Raw genomic sequence first — 19064 nt, forward strand, 5'->3', positions numbered from 1 at the left:
AATTATTATTATTACTAATAATAATAATACCCCACCCATCTGGCTGGGTTGCCCCAACCACTTTAGGCAGCTTCCAACACATATAAAAACAAGTTTGTACTTGAAATGGGAATGAAGAACGTTAACAAGGCTTGCCAATTACTTAAATTAGGATAACAACTGTGGTGCTTTTAGAAATCCTAGATATTGTCACTGCTTCCATCCTTTGGTGATGAAGGAAATGCTTTGTAATGTGTGGGGTTCTTCTTTTCTTTTCTTTTTTAAAGGAAAAGGTAAGGGAGCAAAAGATGTTTGGGTAAGGGACAGAGCTCAGGGACAGAGCATCTGCCGTGCAAGGAGAAGGTCCCACGTTCAAATCCTGACAGCATTTCCAGGTAGGTTTGGGAATGTCTCCTGCCTGAACTGTCGTAGAGCTGCTGCCAGTCAGTGCAGACACCACTGAGCTAGATGGACCAATGGTCTGGCTTCGCATAGGGCGGCTTGCAAAGTTCCTATGCCCCAGAGAAAGGCATGCAGTGTTCAAAAGCCAGAAATGGTACTGGCAAGCTGGCATGCCCTTCTAAACGTACGCCCCTTTGCCTGCAGCCAACAGGGGGGAAAACAAAACCACACCAGGCCAGGAGAGAAGCGCTGTGCCAATTTCCAATATTTTAATGAGTCACTACATGTTACACCTCATAATTATAAAAGAATAAGAATCCATAAAAATATTTTCTTTTCATAATACGCACTTAAAGATACTTGGGGAGCAAGTCGTTTGTGGTTCGTGGGTTTTCGTTTCGTTTTAGGCAAGTTTCTCCTCCCTTGAAATTCTGCCCCACCCCTGAGAGGCAAGAATGCGTGTTTGGGGGGGGGCGGGAGAGAGCCCAGAGGGTGTGAGCAAGCAGGCGAGGGGGGGGGGTTCTCCCATGAGGCGTAAGTTGCGGCGAACCCTGGCACACGGGTGCCCCCGCCTTTCTTTATAAACCACCCCAAATTGCGGTTCAATTTGTGTTGCGGGGATGCCCTAAGACCAGCGGAGGTGGGTTATGGGGCGGGGGGAGAAGTGGAACCAATGGGCAAGAGGTTTTGCTAGAAGAGGGGATGATGGGTGGAGGGATCCAGTCGCTGACCCGCAGAGAACTGAGCACGCCTGTGGGGTTGGAGGCTGGAAGCTCAGGGCTTAGGATGCGGAGAAGATGGGTTGGCGAGACAGGGGAGCAGTGCCTAAGCCGGAGGGAATGGACACAGAGGGAGCCGTATTTGCATAAATAAATCTGGCAATGCAAAAACAAAACAAAACACCCCTAACCCACCCACCCACCCCACCTTTTCCACCCAGAAGTGACTGCAGTTTCTGGACACGGTTGCCTTAGGGGAAAGAAGAGTTTTGTTTGAGATGGGGAAATGATGCGGGGGTTACGTAGAGAAGTCAAAACAGCAAAGCCTTCTAAGTGGGGAGCCCAAACACACACCTGCCCAATCCTTCCGAGAGCCTGAATTTGCCACAAAACACAGCCAGGAAGCCACAGCACCAAGGATAGAGGCATCGTCAGAACCAGTCTCTCCCCCTGGTCCATTAGTTCTCTTCCTCACCCCCCCCCCAGCCTCACCCTCACCCCGCTTGGCAGCACAGCACCAAGCGCTCGTCTGTTTCCGAGCCCCAGAAAATCTCTGCTGCGGGAGTCAGTGGAGAGAGGAAAGGAGAGAAGAGGGGGGAGTTTAAGAGGAACACAGACAGTACTGGAGATGTCGGAGGGGGGCACGAGGACAGGGGAGTGCTTGACTTTTCTGCCCGGCCCAAAAAGTAGCAGCAAAACAGAGAAGGGGTCCTGGGGAGGGGAGAGAGAGAGAGGGAGAGAGAGGGAAGGAAAACGTTAAAAGAGAATCTGGAGGAACAAGGCAGAGCAGTGCCAATCCAGTTGGGCAGGGGGTGAGGGGTCTCAGCTCCCCTCGTGAGTTCAGGGCCCAGGGAGGGAAACACGGATGGGTGCTCTGGGTCTCGGGAGGCTGCTGGGGGCGGGGAGAGGTTGGGGCAAAAAGGAGGCCAGAGGAGGAGCGAGTCTTCAGCATCTACGTCGATTTGCGGGTGGGCAGGGAGGCAGCAGCCCCTGTCCACGCCCCACACCGTGCCGTTCCCCACCCCCCAGCCCTGTCCTCAGAGGTATTCTTGAAGAAAGTGCAGCAACGTGATTTCGTAGTGCTCCCCAGACTCAGGGCAGCGAATACTGTGTCGCTCGTTGGGGTAGATCTGCACACAAGAAAGGGGGGGGAGGAGAGACAGGAAGAGATGAGAAGCTTCTGGACCTCCTTAGGGAAAATGTAGGTTGAGTGGTCACTTTGAGCTGTACACATTCACTGGGCCTCACGGAAAAAGCACATATAATCACAGCATTGTAGGGGTGCAAGCGTTCACACGACGAGCCCACAATTTCCACCGATTCCCATGGGAACGTTTCTAACCTGCAATTTGTCCGGTTGCTCCTGCCCTCTGATCTGTCCAATCACTGCTCCCCCCTCCCTCTATGGATTCTGCCTGAAAATGGCTGCCGCCAACCAGCAAAGCAGAAAGAAGCAAGGAAGTAAGGAAGTGGGCAAACTCTAGCTGTTCCCGATATCTAAATCCATATTCCCATGTGAACAGACCTGGACGCTGCGTTCATCATCTGAGGCCCTTCTCCATGTGCCTCATTCACAACAGGGCCTTTTCTGCAGTGGCTCCGTTTGTGGAATGCTCTCTCCAGGGAGGCTCGCCTGGCGCCTTTGTTACATATATTTATCCGCCAAGCAAAAACAAACAATCTATGGCCTTTGAAACTAAGGGGGCATTGTTTTTGTTTATTATGGTATGAATTTTGTGTTTTTTAAGTTGTAATCCACCTTGTGGATGAAGGTGTTATATATATATATATATATATATATATATCTTAAAAATAATAATATGGCAAGGTATGGGCATAATTTTTTATGTTTGGATAACCGAATGAGTGGGTAGCTGGATTCATGCTGTTGTAATTTTGGCTTGTTTATCTTGAGACAGAATCATTCGGTTTCTTGGTCCAGTTAATATGATTTTGGGTATTAATTTCCCCCTTATTTATTTTTATCAGTCTGTCCCCCACTCTGGGGTTGAAAATGGACTGCACATCATAAACTGATTTCCCCATGAATACGCATGAACTCTGACAGGCCTCAGGGGAATATGCATGTATCAGCTGAAATCTGCACATTCCATGTAATAATAATAATAATAATAATAATAATAATAATAATAATAATAATAATAATAATAAATTATTTATACCCCGCCCATGTATCCAATACTGTAAATAAATTTCCCAGAGCAGAATCAGAAAAACAGTGGAACCTCGGTTTTTGAATGTAATCCGTTCCAGAAGACAGTTCGACTTCTGAAACGTTCGAAAGCTGAACTGAAAGCGGAAGCCTCAATACAATAGGGAAACTCAAAACGGAAGCCGCGTAGCATGTTCGGCTTCCGAAAATCGTTCCAAAACCAGAGCAGTTACTTCCGGGTTTTCAGCGTTCAGCTTCTGAATCGTTCAGCAGTTCGAAAACTAAGGTTCCACTGTACCATTTAGTGAATTTAGACCCCGCCTTTCCTCTAAGGAGCTCAAGGGGGCAAAGAGTGCCCTGCCCTGCCCACGTCTCCACCCTCCTCCCACATTTTATTCAAAACAACCCTGCAAGGTAGGCCAGGCCAGGAGAGAATGACCCCACCTCAAGCCCAGCCCAAGAGGAAAGGGATGGGCTGGATGGTTTGTCAGCTCGACCCACCTGTAGTTGATAAGGTTTCCCAGCTCGGATCAGCTGGGAGATCAGGAAATTGGTGTGGAAAAAGTGCACGTTTTCATCCAGAAATCCATGGAGGATCAGCAGGCGATTGGGCCTAGAAGGAAGGCAAGGAAAATACTGGACGTGAGAGCCATCCTGGGCATGAGTGTTTGCGGCTGTTCAAGGCAGAGAGGAGTTTGGACCACTTGAGCGTTCTATGACCAGGCTGATGGACACAAAGTGACCAGCAAGCAAAAATCATGCCGTGATTTTTTGAACCTTTGCCCCACTTTAGACAATCCACCCCACCCCACCCACCACTATTTGTTTTTTAAAAACAACCCCCCAAACTCTCCAGCTTTCCCAAAAATTTCCAAACAAGCAGTTGACATGGCAGCCCAGAAGAAGAAAGTCTGGAATTCTGTTCCATACAGTCCAATATTCCTCAGATGAAAATAAGGACACTCTATTACAGGGGGGTCCAACTGTGATCTACTCACAGCAGGGGTCCCCAAACTAAAGTCCGGGGGCCGGATGTGGCCCAATCGCCTTCTAAATCCGGCCCGCAGACAGTCCGGGAATCAGCATGTTTTTACATGAGCTCTTTTATTTAAAATGCATCTCTGGGTTATTTGTGGGGCATAGAAGAGAAGAAGAGAAGCGTTTGGATTTGATATCCCGCTTCATCACTACCCGAAGGAGTCTCAAAGCGGCTAACAATCTCCTTTCCCTTCCTCCCCCACAACAAACACTCTGTGAGGTGAGTGGGGCTGAGAGACTTCAAAGAAGTGTGATGAGCCCAAGGTCACCCAGCAGCTGCATGTGGAAGAGCGGAGACATGAACCCGGTTCCCCAGATTACAAATCTACCGCTCTTAGCCACTACACCACACTGGCTCTCCCTGGCCATAGGAGAGGGGGAATGTCAAAATGGAGTAAAGGGAAAGTGGAAAAGTCGCTCACCAAAAGATCACTAGAAAAACAATCTGCCTCACAGCGAAAACTCGCGTCTTCTGTTCCAGCGATTATGCTAAAATGGAGGGCGGGGCAAGGGGCCGGATGCTCTTATGCCACCACAAAGGAAACGGAGCCCGCCTCCCAATCGACCTGCTGGACACCCCTGCTCTATTCTATTGCTTATGTAGAATATAATGTCCCTATTTTCACCTGAGGAATGTCAAGAGAGCATGCATTTGAGGCCCCCTAAGTTGCCTCGCTGACCTTAGTGACCCCCCCCCCGGATCCCTCCAGAACATACGAAAATGCATGGCCGACTGCTGCTGCCCCTCTCAGCCCGGGAGGGTCTGTGCTAGCTGGGACCAGGCTGATGGACAACACACTCTCTGCTCTGCCCCCGCCGCCCACCAGCACCGCTGCCCCACAACCCTTACTCATTGGGGAGCTTCTCTACATGCAGCGCCACAGAGCCTGCTTCGTAGCCTTGCTGGTTGTTCTCTGGGACATCCATGTACCGTTCGGTGTATCCAGTATCGTACGCCATCCAGACCGTGACGGGGGCCCCTGCGATAGCAACCTGGAGGGATATTGAAGGCTGCCGTTACGCTCAGGGCTGACAGGCAATCCAACGCTTCTCTCTCCCCCCCTCCTGCCATTAAGCTGCCTGAGGAAGCCAGATTCTGCAATCTGCAAAATTCATTCCGCAACTTGCAAAATTCATTCCGCGACTTGCAAAATTTATTGATTTTATATAAAGATCCAATAATCTTAGGGTGGTTTATATTATGAAATCATAGAATATGTAACGTAGTAACAAAACGAAACAATACCACCACCAGCAGCAGCCCGGATTAAAAGGCCACAGATCCCTGAATCAGCCAAAGGCCTGGGAGAAATGTTTTCAGCTGGTGCCTAAAGATTTGTTCGCTTTTATAATTTTTTATTTGCATTTTCAAAAACAGGTAGAAAATTTAACCCTCCTCTCCTTCCGCTCTTACAACTTCATACCAAATGAGTTCCCTTCCACCCTTTTCCTGGTTCCTTTGCTTTTCTACTACTCCACGTAATCCACATCTTTTTAATCATCCAATTTGCTATCTATTAAAAACTCTACTTCAACTCTGCTGGATTTGCAAGAGACATGCTAAGTTATGTACCTGTCTATACCGGTTCCTGAAATAGTCCATAGACACTATCCATCCCCCCTTATATTCCTTATCTTCGTTTTCTCTTATCCTGTTCGTCAGACCAGTCAGTTCAGCATATTCAAACATGTTAATCTTCCTTAGTAGGTACTAGACTTGTTCTCCACCTTTGTGCCAATAAGGTTCTAGCTGCGGCAGTGGCATGTAGTAGTCAACTCTTTTGTTTTTTTGGGGGGGGACCTCTGTTGTTACCAACCCCAAGAGGAAAATCTCAGGTGATTTGCGAAAAGCTTTCTTAAGCATCTTCTTCGATTCATTATATATAGTTCCCCAATATTCCTTAATTACACCAAGTGCCTAAAGATTTGTAATGAAGGCGCCAGGCGAGTCTCCTTGGGGAGAGCAAATCTCTGCATACATACAGCTGCATTTCACAAGAAGACAAGTCCTGTGTAGACTCCTGGGTTTGTTTGTTTTTTTTTGTTGGCAGGCTTTCTGTGATCTCGTGGAATCACACAAGGTTGGCTTCTTTATTTTTAAAAGCTTAGGGCAAAAGGAGTTGATCGTACAGTGAGATCTACTCCCCTGCAGAACTGGGAGCAGATCATTTGGGTCTGAGTCTTCACTCTACCTTCAGCACAGAGAGGGAACCAGTGGCTCTCCGGATGTTGATAGGACTACACACTTTCATGCTCCCTGATGGCAGCAGGGATTCCAAAGGACACAGGCTTCCCCGCACGCCACCTAGGACTGGCACGGAGCGCAACGTATTGGCTGCCCACCCTAACCACCCTGGCACAGGCGGCAGCAAACTCCAAACTTGCCTTGAAGATGTGAGGTTTGCAGATGAGCCCCATGAGGGAGAGGAAGCCCCCGTAAGACCAGCCATGGATGGCGACGCGGCTGAGGTCGATGAACCCGTATTTCTCTGCTACGTAATGCAAGCCTTCCACCTGGTCCTCGATCTCCACCTGGCCCTAGAAGCGGGTGGCAAAGGAGGGAAGTGAGAGCTACCTGCTCATTTGGGGATAGCTGGCTCATTTACACGCTCTGTAAATTCATTCATTCATTCAGTTTGCTGACTTACACTTAGGTACATTGTAAGGTAACATCAATAACATAAAGCAGGGATGTTCAACAGGTCTATTGCGATCTACCGGTAGATGCCCGTGAGGTTTTGGTGGATCGCAGTCAATCTCTGGCTCCCTTTCCTTAGCACCGCTAAAACTGACTCCTACCCCACCCTCCATTGTTGTATGATCTGGAAGGGAAGACGGAGCTTTCTGTGCTGCTGTTTTGATCCATAGTGATCTTTTCATGAGTAAGTTTACCCCTCCTCTGTCCCTTGCCTTTAACCCCCCCAAAAACTGAACTCCCCCCTAAAAAAGGCTCAATAACTTTGAGCTGACCCCCCCCCCAAATGGGGCTTTCCTTCCCAAGAAAAGGAGGTAGATCACTGCCATTTTTAAATTCTGAAAGTAGATCGCAGTCTCTTGAGAGCTGGCCACCCCTGACATAAAGCAGTGGTTCCAAAAGTGGGGGGCAATGGGATTACTTGGGGGGGGGGCAAAGAGGCACAGAAGGTGATAATGACCTTCAGACTGTGAAAATCTGTTATCACTGAATCAGGTTCTTCAGTTTTGCTGAATTAAACTAAAGGCTTCTAATTGGATTCTGAATAAACGTGCAATAAATCGTTACTGTTTTGAGTGTTATTGTGTTATTACCTTCCTTAGTGGGTTCTACAAACCACAGTTCTGAATAATGCTTTTTTATAGGGTGGGGAGCATATGAGTTTATATGAATTTATGGATCTAAGGGGGCAAAGGACTGAAAAAGTTTGGGAAGCACTGACAGAAGAACCAGGAAGGGAAAAAAATCTGATTAAACCTCTAAGTTGCCAAAACAATTCGCAGCAGTATTTTCCCTAACTCTCCCTTCACTAATCTTTTTCACGGCAAGTGCAAAGAGGGCCACTTTATGTGCCACAAAGGCCATCAGTGTCGCTCAGAAGAAACACAACCATTTCTACCAGGGCATTCCTGTTTCCATATGTCAGCAAGCCTTGTTAGAAATGTCTCTCTTCCCTCAGATCACTGTATAAAGGGCAGATTGACAGGAAGTGAATCGTGTCTTTCACATATCGGCCACAAGCACAGAATTTTGCCTTCACATGCGAAATTAATATATGAAATGAATGATTTGTAGCGTGCGGTCTTTCCTATGCAGAAACACAACAGTGGACTTTCATAGCTTAAGCAGCAATTATTTTTTTTCCTGTTTCCTAGCTTCTGCACATACCTCCACTATACATATAGACAACCCCCCCAAAACCCCCTCCCATCTCCTTTTGGCACATCCAACAGCTTTTTGAGTAATCCCTATTAATTTTTAGGTATCTGAAGCGGTGTGTCACCCCCCCCCCCAAAAAAAGCTGTTTATTGCTTCGTAATGGTTTTCTTACATATAGGTGAAACTCAGAAAATTAGAATATCGTCGAAAAGTGCATTTATTTCAGTAATGCAACTTAAAAGGTGAAACCAATATATGAGATAGATGCAGGACACGCAAAGCAAGATATTTGTTGTAATTGTAATTATTTGTTAGGCGGGTCAATTATAAATGGAATGGAATTAATGAAATGTAATAGCGATGTTTATTTTTGTATTAATTGTAACTATTTGTTTTATTACTGTGGAATTTCCGAAAGAAAGCATTTGTAAAAATTAAAAGAAAAATAACAAACAATAAGTTGCATTACTGAAATGAATGCACTTTTCGACGATATTCCAATTTCCCGAGTTTCACCTGTACAAGGCAAACTGAGGACTTACCATCTGGTTCTTCAGAGCCCCCTCAAATTTAAGGCCTCTCTGGCAGGACCCCCGGCCGTCTATCACCACCACGGCATAGCCAAGAGAAGCGAGCGTGTTGAGCCTCAGGTACTTGATGCCTTTGAAGGAGTTATTCACTAGCTGGACCTGGGAGGTGGGGAAAGTTAGGAAAGGGGTGGGGAAAATGCCTCTGCACACGACTCGCGCTCATCATTCCGCGGCTGCATTTGTGAGTGCCAGCGAGTGCCGCCCTGCTTTTCGTTCCACCCAAGAAAACCTGCCGTGTCCCACAATGCATCACTGAGAGCCTCGTTGCTTGATCTGGCTAAAGGCCTGCCTCGTCTGGGCATTCTGGTTGACGCAGTAGCCACAACTCGATGGCCCCAAGCAGGTCACGTAAAGAAAGCCACAGCGCACTTCCTGACAGTAAGAGCTGTTCGGCAGTGGAATTTGCTGCCAAGGAGTGTGGTGGAGTCTCCTTCTTTGGAGGTCTTTAAGCAGAGGCTTGACAACCATATGTCAAAAATACTTTGATGGTGTTTCCTGCTTGGCAGGGGGTTGGACTGGATGGCCCTTGTGGTCTCTTCCAACTCTATGATTCTATGACATCCCCACTTAAGCGTTCCCAGCTACTGGTCCCAAGGGGTAGCTGGATAGCTCAGTTGGTTAGAGCGTGGTTCTGACAATGCCATGGTTGCAGGTTCGATCCCTGAATGAAACAACTGCACTGCAGGAGGTTAAGAGTAGACCAGGCATGTCCAAAGTCCGTTTCGGGGGCCTAATCCGGTCCTCCAGTCGGTTTAATCCGGCCCCTGTGGCAGCTTATTTCCTGGGGAAAATCCTAAAAAAAACAACCTAAACAACCTCAACCCTAAAAAAAGCTCAAGAACTCCATTTAGCTCCTCCTCTTGGAAATGTCTGCATTCGAGCGATAACTTTGTCACTCCAAGGTACCGCTGTTGCTTGCTTTCCTCCTCCCCCTCCCCTTAAGACTGTAAGCCTGCCATCAGAGACTGCTATGTTTTAATCTGTACACAGCGCTTGGGAAACTTTAGGCACTTTATAAAAAATGGCCATTCTGCTTTTAAATGGGTTGTACGTAGAGATGAGAAGACCTGGAAAAAAACTGGAAAATTTTATTCCAAAGCCATTTTTTTTCCTGGGGAAATTGAAAAAAAAAGGTGTGTGGAAGATTCAAACTATATCAAACGGGTTTTTCTTCTTCTTAAATTTTTTTTTTTTAAAAAAGGCTTTGGAAAAAACCTGTTGTTTTTCAATTTTTCCAGGTTTTTTTCCCCAGGCCTTCCCATCTCTAGTTGTATGCCACTCTGGGCACCTTGGTCTGGAAAAAAAGCATATTATGGGAGCCAGAATTGGCCAGCGTCTCCAGGGACCCAGGTGGCGCTGTGGGTTAAACCACAGAGTCTAGGGCTTGCTGATCAGAAGGTCGGCGGTTCGAATCCCTGCAATGGGGTGAGCTCCCGTTGCTCGGTCCCAGCTCCTGCCAACCTAGCAGTTCGAAAGCATGTCAAAGTGCAAGTAGATAAATAGGAACCGCTCCGGCGGGAAGGTAAACGGCGTTTCCGTGCGCTGCTCTGGTTCGCCAGAAGCAGCTTTGTCATGCTGGCCACATGACCCGGAAGCTGTCTGTGGACAAACGCCGGCTCCCTCGGCCTATAGAGCGAGATGAGTGCCGCAACCCCAGAGTCGGACACGACTGTTCCTGATGGTCAGGGGGCCCTTTACCTTTACCTCTGAAGTGTGAGTACAATCAGCGGCAAAGCTCTGTGTGCAAACAGTGCTCAACCCCCAAGCCCCTCTAAGCCTTACTTTGCTCTATGTCACAACATGCCACCTTGCAACTCAAAACAGGCTGACTCTGGGGAAGCTGTAGCTCAGTGAATATAGAGCATCTATCTGCTGCTATGCAAGCAGGCGGTCCCAGATTCAATCCCTGGTAACCCTAGATGGGCTGGGAGAGAAAAGCCAGTTTGAAACCCTGGAGCCGGTGTGGACAACACTCCGCTCGACGGCTCAGAGGCGGCTTCTGATGACGCCCCCACCCGTGCTCCTTGGCTCCAGCTCAGCAGCCAGCCTACCTGAGGCCCTCCGTAGACAAAAAGCACAGTGGGATGCTTCTTCCCAGGCTGGAGGTCGTGAGGTTTGTACACCATCCCATACAACTCGACGTCCGACTGTGTGCGGAAGTGGAAGATCTCCGGGGGGATGTAATCAGTGGGGCAGCCTGCATAAAAGCCAAGGGCAGGTAAGAGTCACCCAATATATGGGTGGTGCACTGTCATGGAATCTTGCCAAACACCCATTTGACTGCATAAAGGCATATACAGTGGTGCCTCGCAAGACGAAAGTAATTCGTTCCGCGAGTCGCTTCATCTTGCGGTAATTGCGAAGCGCGGTTTGCCGTAGCAAAACAAAACAAAAACCGCCGAAAAACATCCGTCTTGCGAAGCGCCGAAAACATCGCAAAACGCTTTCGTCTTGCGAGTTTTTTGTTGCGTGAGGCATTCGTCTTGCAAGGTACCACTGTACTGTATATATATTCTGTATATATATTTTTTAAAAGTAATGACAATACTAATAACTGAAAAATCAGATTTTGTGTTCTGCAGTGGAGAAAAAACAAACCACCCAGGGTACCCCATGAGAGTGATTTTACTGGGTCTCCAAGTCAAAGGGGGGGCAATTGTTCTCTGTTATTACACACAAACGGCCACTCAAAAGTGAAATGGGAAGGGTAGGCTTGGGAGGGGTCCAGCTTTGGGCCAAGCTCCAACTCCATGCTGTGTCCCAAAGAGCTTAACACAGCTTCACTGTGAGACAATGGAGTGCACCTCCAGGGGTGAAGTCAAACCGCCGTGTGAGCAGCACTGAAGTGACCTCCCCACAAGTCTGGGCAGTGTGTCTGGAGGTCCTGGGCTGCCCAGGCGACAAGAACCATCACCACACCCTTGCTGAAGTGGCCCAAAGGGAAGCAGAGCAAAACGTTTCGGCACCAGCTTGGCTGCAGGAGTTGCCGGAAGGAGGAGGACAAGGCGCCGCCCAGATTTGTGCAGTTTCCTCTTTGGCCTTTTCTTCTCCCAAAGAAATCCCGCGAGGCAGTGGGTAGGTTTTTCCTCCAAATTTACTCCCAAAGCCTTTCTCACAAATGATTACAGAGGCAAGTGCAGCGGAGGTTTAGGACCAGAGTTTTCCTTCTCCTTGATGGGCTCCCTTCCCAGGTTCACAAGCCCTACCTGCCGCTCGCTTCCTTCTACGGCACAAGCAGAAACTGCCTTCTTGACCGCTGGACTCACTCCTGGTCTCGTCCGCTCCATCCGCTGGAGCCTATCTTCACACACAGAAGTCTCTAACTCAGCGAGGGTTTGAGACCCATCAGCTCTCCTTGCCTGGTTCAGTTAGCCAGTCAAAGCCATTCCAGGATTGTGGCCGCTGTCGCCTGCTTATAGCTTCCAGGAGCCACAAGTGAGAGCTGAGTGCAGGGTGGGGATCAAAGTTGAGCAAACTGCCCCAGAAGTAACAGGACAGGTCCCCCATACTCCATGTATACCAGGGGTTGGCAAAGTTTTTGTGGCTTGGGTTGGTTCACAGTCCCGCAGACGCCATGGTGGGCTGGAGTGTGTGTTTGTGTGTGTGTGTGCGTGCATGCGTAAACGCTATTTCCGGCGCTCCTTCCGGCACAGAGGCGTGCGCAGCTTCCCACTGGCTGCGGCGCTCGGGAGCCGACCGAGCGGGTGGCAGGGGTCCACGGGCTGGTTAAATGACCCCCATGGACCACTTGTGGCCCAAGGGCCTTAGATTGCCGACCCCTGATGTATAAACACACTTATACATACATACTTTTCAATAAAAGGCTATACAGTGGAACCTTGGTTTTTGAGCATCTCGGAAGCCGAACAATTCAGAACCCAAATGCTGAAAACCCGGAAGTGAATGCTTCCATTTCCGAACGCGCCTCGGAAGTCAAATGGCTTCCGGGGCGCGTTCCTCCACTGAGATTGCTGACCGGCAATTGCGCCTCGGTTGTCAAACGTTTCGGAAGTTGAACACTCTTCCGGAACAGATTACGTTCAACAACCGAGGCTCCGCTGTACAAGATTCTGCAAAATGTGGTATCTTGAATACCCTGGGCTTTTCGACAGGTTTGCTGGTTGTTGTTTTTTCCCACTTTTAAGATTTATCGTTCCAACAACGAACCCCAACGTAAAATGTGGAACGACGCAGAAAAAGCCCTTAGTGCAACTGCAATAGATAAAATCGAAACCAGGCTTGAACTACACCTTGAACGAGACAGGAAGCCAAGAGAAATCTACTCACTGGCCGCTTCCATCATGCTGGCCCAGAATTTCGGCTGCTTGTGGAGGGGGTCTTCCTCTTGGCCACTGAGCTTGTAAACGTGGACACAGGGAGGGGTGCTGACACTGCTGTAGTGACTAATGAACATGTCGAAATTCTGCAGGGAGGCAAGGAAGAGTGGCAAGGTGGGTCGGGAGACACTCCAACCAGCCCTACAGTTTACCCAACATATTATTATTCTTGTTGTTGTTGTCGTCGTCATCTCGGCGAGGAGAATTACGGACCCCACTGCCCTCACAGCTGCCTCCTCCTAATAAGAGATTTGCTACAGCTAACCACAAAGGAACAACCAGATCCTAGGCCAACCCCAGCATCTCTCACCAACAAAGGAAAACAAGCGAACAGAGAACCTATGCAAACGTTGCTGACAAGAAAAAGCCCACCCCACAAAACCCACCCTCCCTCCACCTACTATCCTTCCCCTCCCCTCACCAATGTCTCAACAAACGAAACTGAGTTGTAAAAATCTTAAGAGAGACATTGCTCTTATCTTTGTAAACAAAGAAAATCCTTAATAAAAATGATTTTTTTAAAAAAAATAGAGATTTGCTTCCCTTTTTCAAAAAAAGGAAACCAACCAGGCACACAGGAATTCTGCGACCTAGAGAGACAGACCTGGCTCATGGAACAGCTGTGGGAGAAGCCCAGGGTGGTGAGCCGCACGACCTCCCCGGGCGACTCGTAACTGACCACGTAGAGGTGATGCTCTAGAGGGGTATCCTTCGTGCCCTGGAAGTAGACGAGTTTGGTTTCTTCATTCACCCAAATCTGTAGGGGGAGAGAGGGGGAGACTACAATGGAAAATTGCTTTAAGATCTGGATACAACTGGCCAGTTTGTTTGTTTTAAATTTATATTCCCGCTTCCTCTAAGGCGGTCAAGGTGGCGCTCACAACAGTTCTCCCGGGTTATCCGCACAACAAACCTGTGAGGTGGTTTGGGCTGAAAGTGAGCAGCTTGCCCAAGGTCACCCAGTGAGTTTCACACCCAAATGGGGACTTGGATCTAGGTCTCCCAGGACTTAGTCCAACCCTCTACCCACTACACCGCACTACTTCCTGTTATGCATAGGATCACTCACTCATTCAACCAGCCTTTATTGGCATAATTTAAACAATAAAATCACAGAGAGAGAGAGAGAGAGAAATCCACAAAACATTGGCAATCCAGACATATTAAGCACATGAAACATATAAAAGACTCAGTAAGCATCTTAAGTAGTTTTTTTTTAATTGACTTTTAAAATTTCAGCTAAATCTCCTGAAACAATCTCAGTAGTTTTCAGGTATATCATCCCTCAAAGGATATTGGATTAAAAATTCTTCGCAAGTAGATACTTTAAGCTTCAAAGGAGCCACCAGTAGGGGTCTCTCCAAACAATGTCGAAGACAGGGAAGTCCAAAATAATATTGTATATCATATCTGGTGTATTCATACCAGAAGACAAATACTCTAGAAGGGTATTTGTACTTCCAGACAGTACAAATGAGGGGAATTCATTCAAGTGGGCTAACATAAAAACTCTACGACACAAAAAGCTATCTAAATTATGAAAATAGTTGTGTGTCATTTCATGATGAGGCTGCAAACCTAAGTAAGCAGATGAGCATACAGGATAAATGTTTTGAAATTTATGATGAGCTTCTGCTTAATGAGAGAGAAAATATGCAACTCATCCAGGAAGAGGAGAGAATCTATTGCAATTCCTATTCGTCTGAGTTTGCTTTGCAGAAAACCATGTAAAATTACGCAAATCTCTCAGTAAACAAGTTAGTAGGCTTTCCGAGTCTGTACTAAAATGAATTTTTAACCAGTACAGTCGTACCCTGGATCCCAAATGCCTTGTGAGTCGAATGTTTTGGTTCCTGAACGCCACAAACTTGAAAGTGAGTGTTCCTGTTTGCGAACGTTCTTTCGGAAGCCGAACGCCCGACGGGTCCTGCAGCCAATCGGAAGCCGCGCCTTGGCTTCTGAACGTTTTGGAAGTCGAATGGACTTTCGGAACGGATTCTGTTCGACTTCTGAGGTACCACTGTGTTTAAAAGTCATGATCCAACCCCTAGATTCTAAGAGGTGCTGACCTAGCTCGGCATATATCGCCGAATAAGAGAACACTTTTAGGAACTCCTAAGACCAGTCGAAAAAAATGACATCTGAATGCCCTTGGGTCCTAGAATCTTCTAACCTTCTTCCCAAAGGCCAATTCCCAGCTTTGGGGACGGGGTGGGAAGGCACTTGGACCCCACCAGAGCCTCACGCCTCCTTCTCAAAGCTTGACGCCTCACTAAGCTGGCTTTGCAAAGGCATCTTCAAATTTTGGCCTCGCTCCACCCCCACGCGACAAGCCAGTGCAGCAGCCTGGGGGTTCCATGTTGCGACACACTTGGTATGAAAAGTTGGCCTGTCCTGCCCTAGACAAAGGCGTGGGGGGAACACTTTCCCAGTGCTCTGTTGTTCTGCTTTGGGGAGCGGGGCAGGAAAACCCACTTCTAAAGATGTGCTGTCCTATAAAATGAACTCCTGGCCTAGGACCGCTCTGACTGGGCCGTTCCAAAATTTCCAAAGTTTGTTCAATTATCCTTCATAAAAGTTATTGCATTACATTCTTCATTAAATTATCTTTCCATTGATATACAGTGGTACCTCGGGTTACGTTACCGGGTTTTGCCATGCACGCATGCGCCTCCAGATATGCACTTTTCAGGGTAAGTACGGACCCCCGGAATGAATTAAGTTTGTATCCGGAGTGTCCACTGTAGAATTTTATGGTATTACTCCAAAGAAAGTGTTGTTGAGCCATCATTGCCAAAACAAAATGACACCTGATTGGCTCTCTAAACACTCCTTTTTCTGGTTATTTGGCTATAACTTTCGATAGAATACAGATAACCGAATAAACCTGTTGCATTACATTCTTCATTAAATTATCTTTCCACTGACATATAATTTTTTAGGGTATTACTCCAAAAAAAGGTGGTGTTATGAGCCACCAAACCTCGGAAGTACACTTTTTCCAAAAGGTTTCCACAATTTTGGCCACTGCTGTATGCAGAGGCCGACAGCTGCATGTGGGCATCCTGATCCCGGGGAGGCCATCACCAGAGAGAGAGACTCGCCTGGCGACTCCTTTGCCACCCCTTTATTTTGAGGACGAAGACGGAAATCAAAACGCGAGGCAGGCTGCGGATTTCGAAGTTTCAATTCTGTGCTGCCGAATCCAAGGGGGCTCCTTGTACCTTGTATCCATGCCTGGCCAGGACTTCCCATTCACCGCTGGTGAGCGCCACCTCCTTCCTGAGAGGGCATTTGAAGTCCTCTGGGGCAAAAAAAAGAGAGACAGAGAACGTGTCTGTCCAATGCAGAATGCTGCGGTCGCCTTTATTTATTTAATCAACTTGTTAAGTAAACCTGAAACTATGCACATGTAGGTAACACCGTAGGTGAGGCCACCTGCCTGCTCACTGTGCTGAAATCCACTTATCCGCACGTGAAGAATTATGCCCAAACCTTGCTGCAAACAACCACAGATTCAGCCTGGAGTTTGCTCACTTCCTTATTTCCTTGTTTGTTTCTGCTTTGCCAGTCAGAAGTACCTGTTTTCGGGCATAAAACACACAGGGACGGCAGGGAGGGGGAGTCCCTGGTCCTGGATGGGGTAACTGTGTCCCTAAAGGGCCAGGTGTGCAGCCTTGAGGTTGTTTTGGACTCATAGCTGTCCATGAAGGTGCAGGTTAATTCTGTGCCCAGGGCGGCTGTCTACTATCTGGTACAATGGATGAGACCCTGCCTTCCTGCTCACTGTCTCTCCAGAGGTACAGGTACAGGTACAGGTCTTCCTGCTCACTGTCTCTCCAGAGGTACAGGTACCAGTGGTACAGGTTTTACCTCTTTTTGCAGTTGTCCCGGACTACTGCTCCTGCCGTGCTGTTGAGGGTGGGGCAGAAACCTGCCCAAAGACCATCACCACTTGTAGATTTGCTAGTGGGCCAAGTTCAAGGTGTTACTATTAGTATGTAGAGCCCTGAACAACTTGGGACAAGTTTGCCTTGCCCCGTACACAGCCAGTCGCCCGCTTCAATTTGCGAACTGGCGCAGTTGCCGGTGCCATGTAATACTCGTTCCACACTTGCACAGAACCAGTCTTTTAGTGTGGCAGCATGCACACTTTGGAACTCCCTGCCTCTTGATATCAGGCAGAGACCTTCGCTATACCCTTCTGACTAAACATCAGGAAGAACTTTCCGACAGTAAGAGCTGTTTGACAGTGGAATGTGTGCCCCTGGCAGTTTGCGGACTCTCCTTCCTTGGAGGTTCCTAAGCTAAAGTTGGGTGGCCATCTGTCATGGATGCTATAGTTGAGATTCCTGTGTTGCAGGGGGTTGGACTGGATGACCCTCGGGGTCCCTTCCAACTCTACAATTCCAAGATTCTTTTCAGCCCCTGCTAAAAACTTGTTTGTTCAGCCTAGCCAGGCATGTTGAATGTCAATATGTGTTTTAATCTGGTTTTTAGATTACTTTTGATTTCAATTATTTTCTGAATGTGTCAAAAAGTTGCTTGTAACTGTTTTTATTTATCATTCTCTTATTCTGTTTGTAAACTTCTTCTGAGGTTCCTTTGAACTATCAATCCGTACATGAATTTTTATGAAATATATAAATCAATACTAGATTAGAGACCAAAGATCTGGCAAATTAAACAAAAGTCCAGAGAACAACCAGGATTGGAGCAAAGCCCAATGAGGAATGGCTGAAAAAGTGGGTGAAGCCCATGAAAAGCTTTTTAACTGGTGTGTGTGTGTGTGTGTGTGTTGGGAGGGCATTTGAACCCCTAGGACGGCAATCTTTGTGCCATTACTCAATGGACAGGTCTGTGTTAAAATGCACAAGACTGCACTACAAATGCATTCTCACTTTGCCAACCGAGCACAATTCAAAGCGTTGGTGCTGACCTTTAAAGCCCTAAACAGCCTCAGTCCTGTTTACCTGAAGGAGCATCTCCACCTCCATCATTCAGCCCGGACACCGAGGTCCAGCTCCAAGGGCCTTCTGGCGGTTCCCTCACTGTGAGAAGTGAAGCTATGGGGAACCAGGCAGAGGACCTTCTCAGTGGTGGCGCCCATCAGATATCAAGGAAATAAACAACTATCTGACTTTTAGAAGACATCTGAAGGGAGCCCTGTTCAGGGAAGTTTTTTAAAGCTTGATGTTCTATCTTGTTTTTAATGTTCTGTTGGGAACCAGCCAGATGCGTGGGGTATAAATAAATTATTATTGTTATTATTAACCAGATTTGCCCCTCCAACTGCTCTTGGCTACTGGAAAAACATTCAAGGCGCAGAGTGGAAGAATGTTTTCCTGGAAAACTCGCACTGCAGGCAGGCAGGCAGGGGGCAGGCAGGCAGCTCTTGGGATCTCACCTTGGCTAGGGACGTACGGCTGCATCCAGTCAAAGCTGCCCCGCTGGAGGACGACTGTGACTTTGTACAGGTGGCAGAAGCCCGTCTTGCACTCGTTGGCTCGGATAAAGCAAAGCTCCTCCTCTTCCCCCTCTGGCTGGACAAAAGGGTAAAAGATGTCGTGGACCTGCCCGGAAGAGAGGGGAGGTACGCTAGCAACATCATGGGAGAGGCATTTCCAGCTAAACCTACCCTCCATGTTTGAAAGCCTTGCAAGTTTTGGCAAAAGAAGGACCGCGAGTAACACCATGGCAAGCATCTTTCCCAGACAAAGGTGGAAGTATCAAGCTCCCTTGTTATTTTGGCTACTGCCAGGAGGTGTAACATGGTTGGGTGTAATCTTGCTAAATTTATAGTACAGTAGTACCTCGGTTGGGGACCCAGGTGGCGCTGTGGTCAAACCACTGAGCCTAGGGCTTGCTGACCAGAAGGTCGGCGGTTCGAATCCCTGTGACGGGGTGAGTTCCCGTTGCTTGGTCCCAGCTCCTGCCAACCTAGCAGTTCGAAAGCACGTCAAAATGCAAGTA

General features: G+C 47.8%; 1 protein-coding gene across 3 annotated transcripts in view; it reads right to left on the minus strand.

Moving 5' to 3' along the window:
• Positions 1-624: 624 nt before the first annotated feature.
• DPP9 (dipeptidyl peptidase 9) overlaps positions 625-19064 on the minus strand; it is a 49301-nt gene continuing 30861 nt past the window's right edge. For all 3 annotated transcript variants that reach the window (XM_035118414.2, XM_060275381.1, XM_035118412.2), the window contains 10 exons: positions 18499-18664; positions 16316-16395; positions 13696-13848; positions 13042-13177; positions 10806-10951; positions 8707-8853; positions 6697-6849; positions 5162-5304; positions 3775-3886; positions 625-2230 (listed from right to left, as the gene is read on the minus strand). In XM_035118414.2, coding sequence (XP_034974305.1) covers positions 2138-2230; positions 3775-3886; positions 5162-5304; positions 6697-6849; positions 8707-8853; positions 10806-10951; positions 13042-13177; positions 13696-13848; positions 16316-16395; positions 18499-18664 — 1329 coding nt within the window. In that variant the 3' untranslated portion in view covers positions 625-2137. The remainder of the gene's footprint in view (positions 2231-3774; positions 3887-5161; positions 5305-6696; positions 6850-8706; positions 8854-10805; positions 10952-13041; positions 13178-13695; positions 13849-16315; positions 16396-18498; positions 18665-19064) is intronic.

Source organism: Zootoca vivipara, chromosome 6 (genome assembly GCF_963506605.1).
Source record: "Zootoca vivipara chromosome 6, rZooViv1.1, whole genome shotgun sequence".
Lineage (NCBI taxonomy): Eukaryota > Metazoa > Chordata > Lepidosauria > Squamata > Lacertidae > Zootoca > Zootoca vivipara.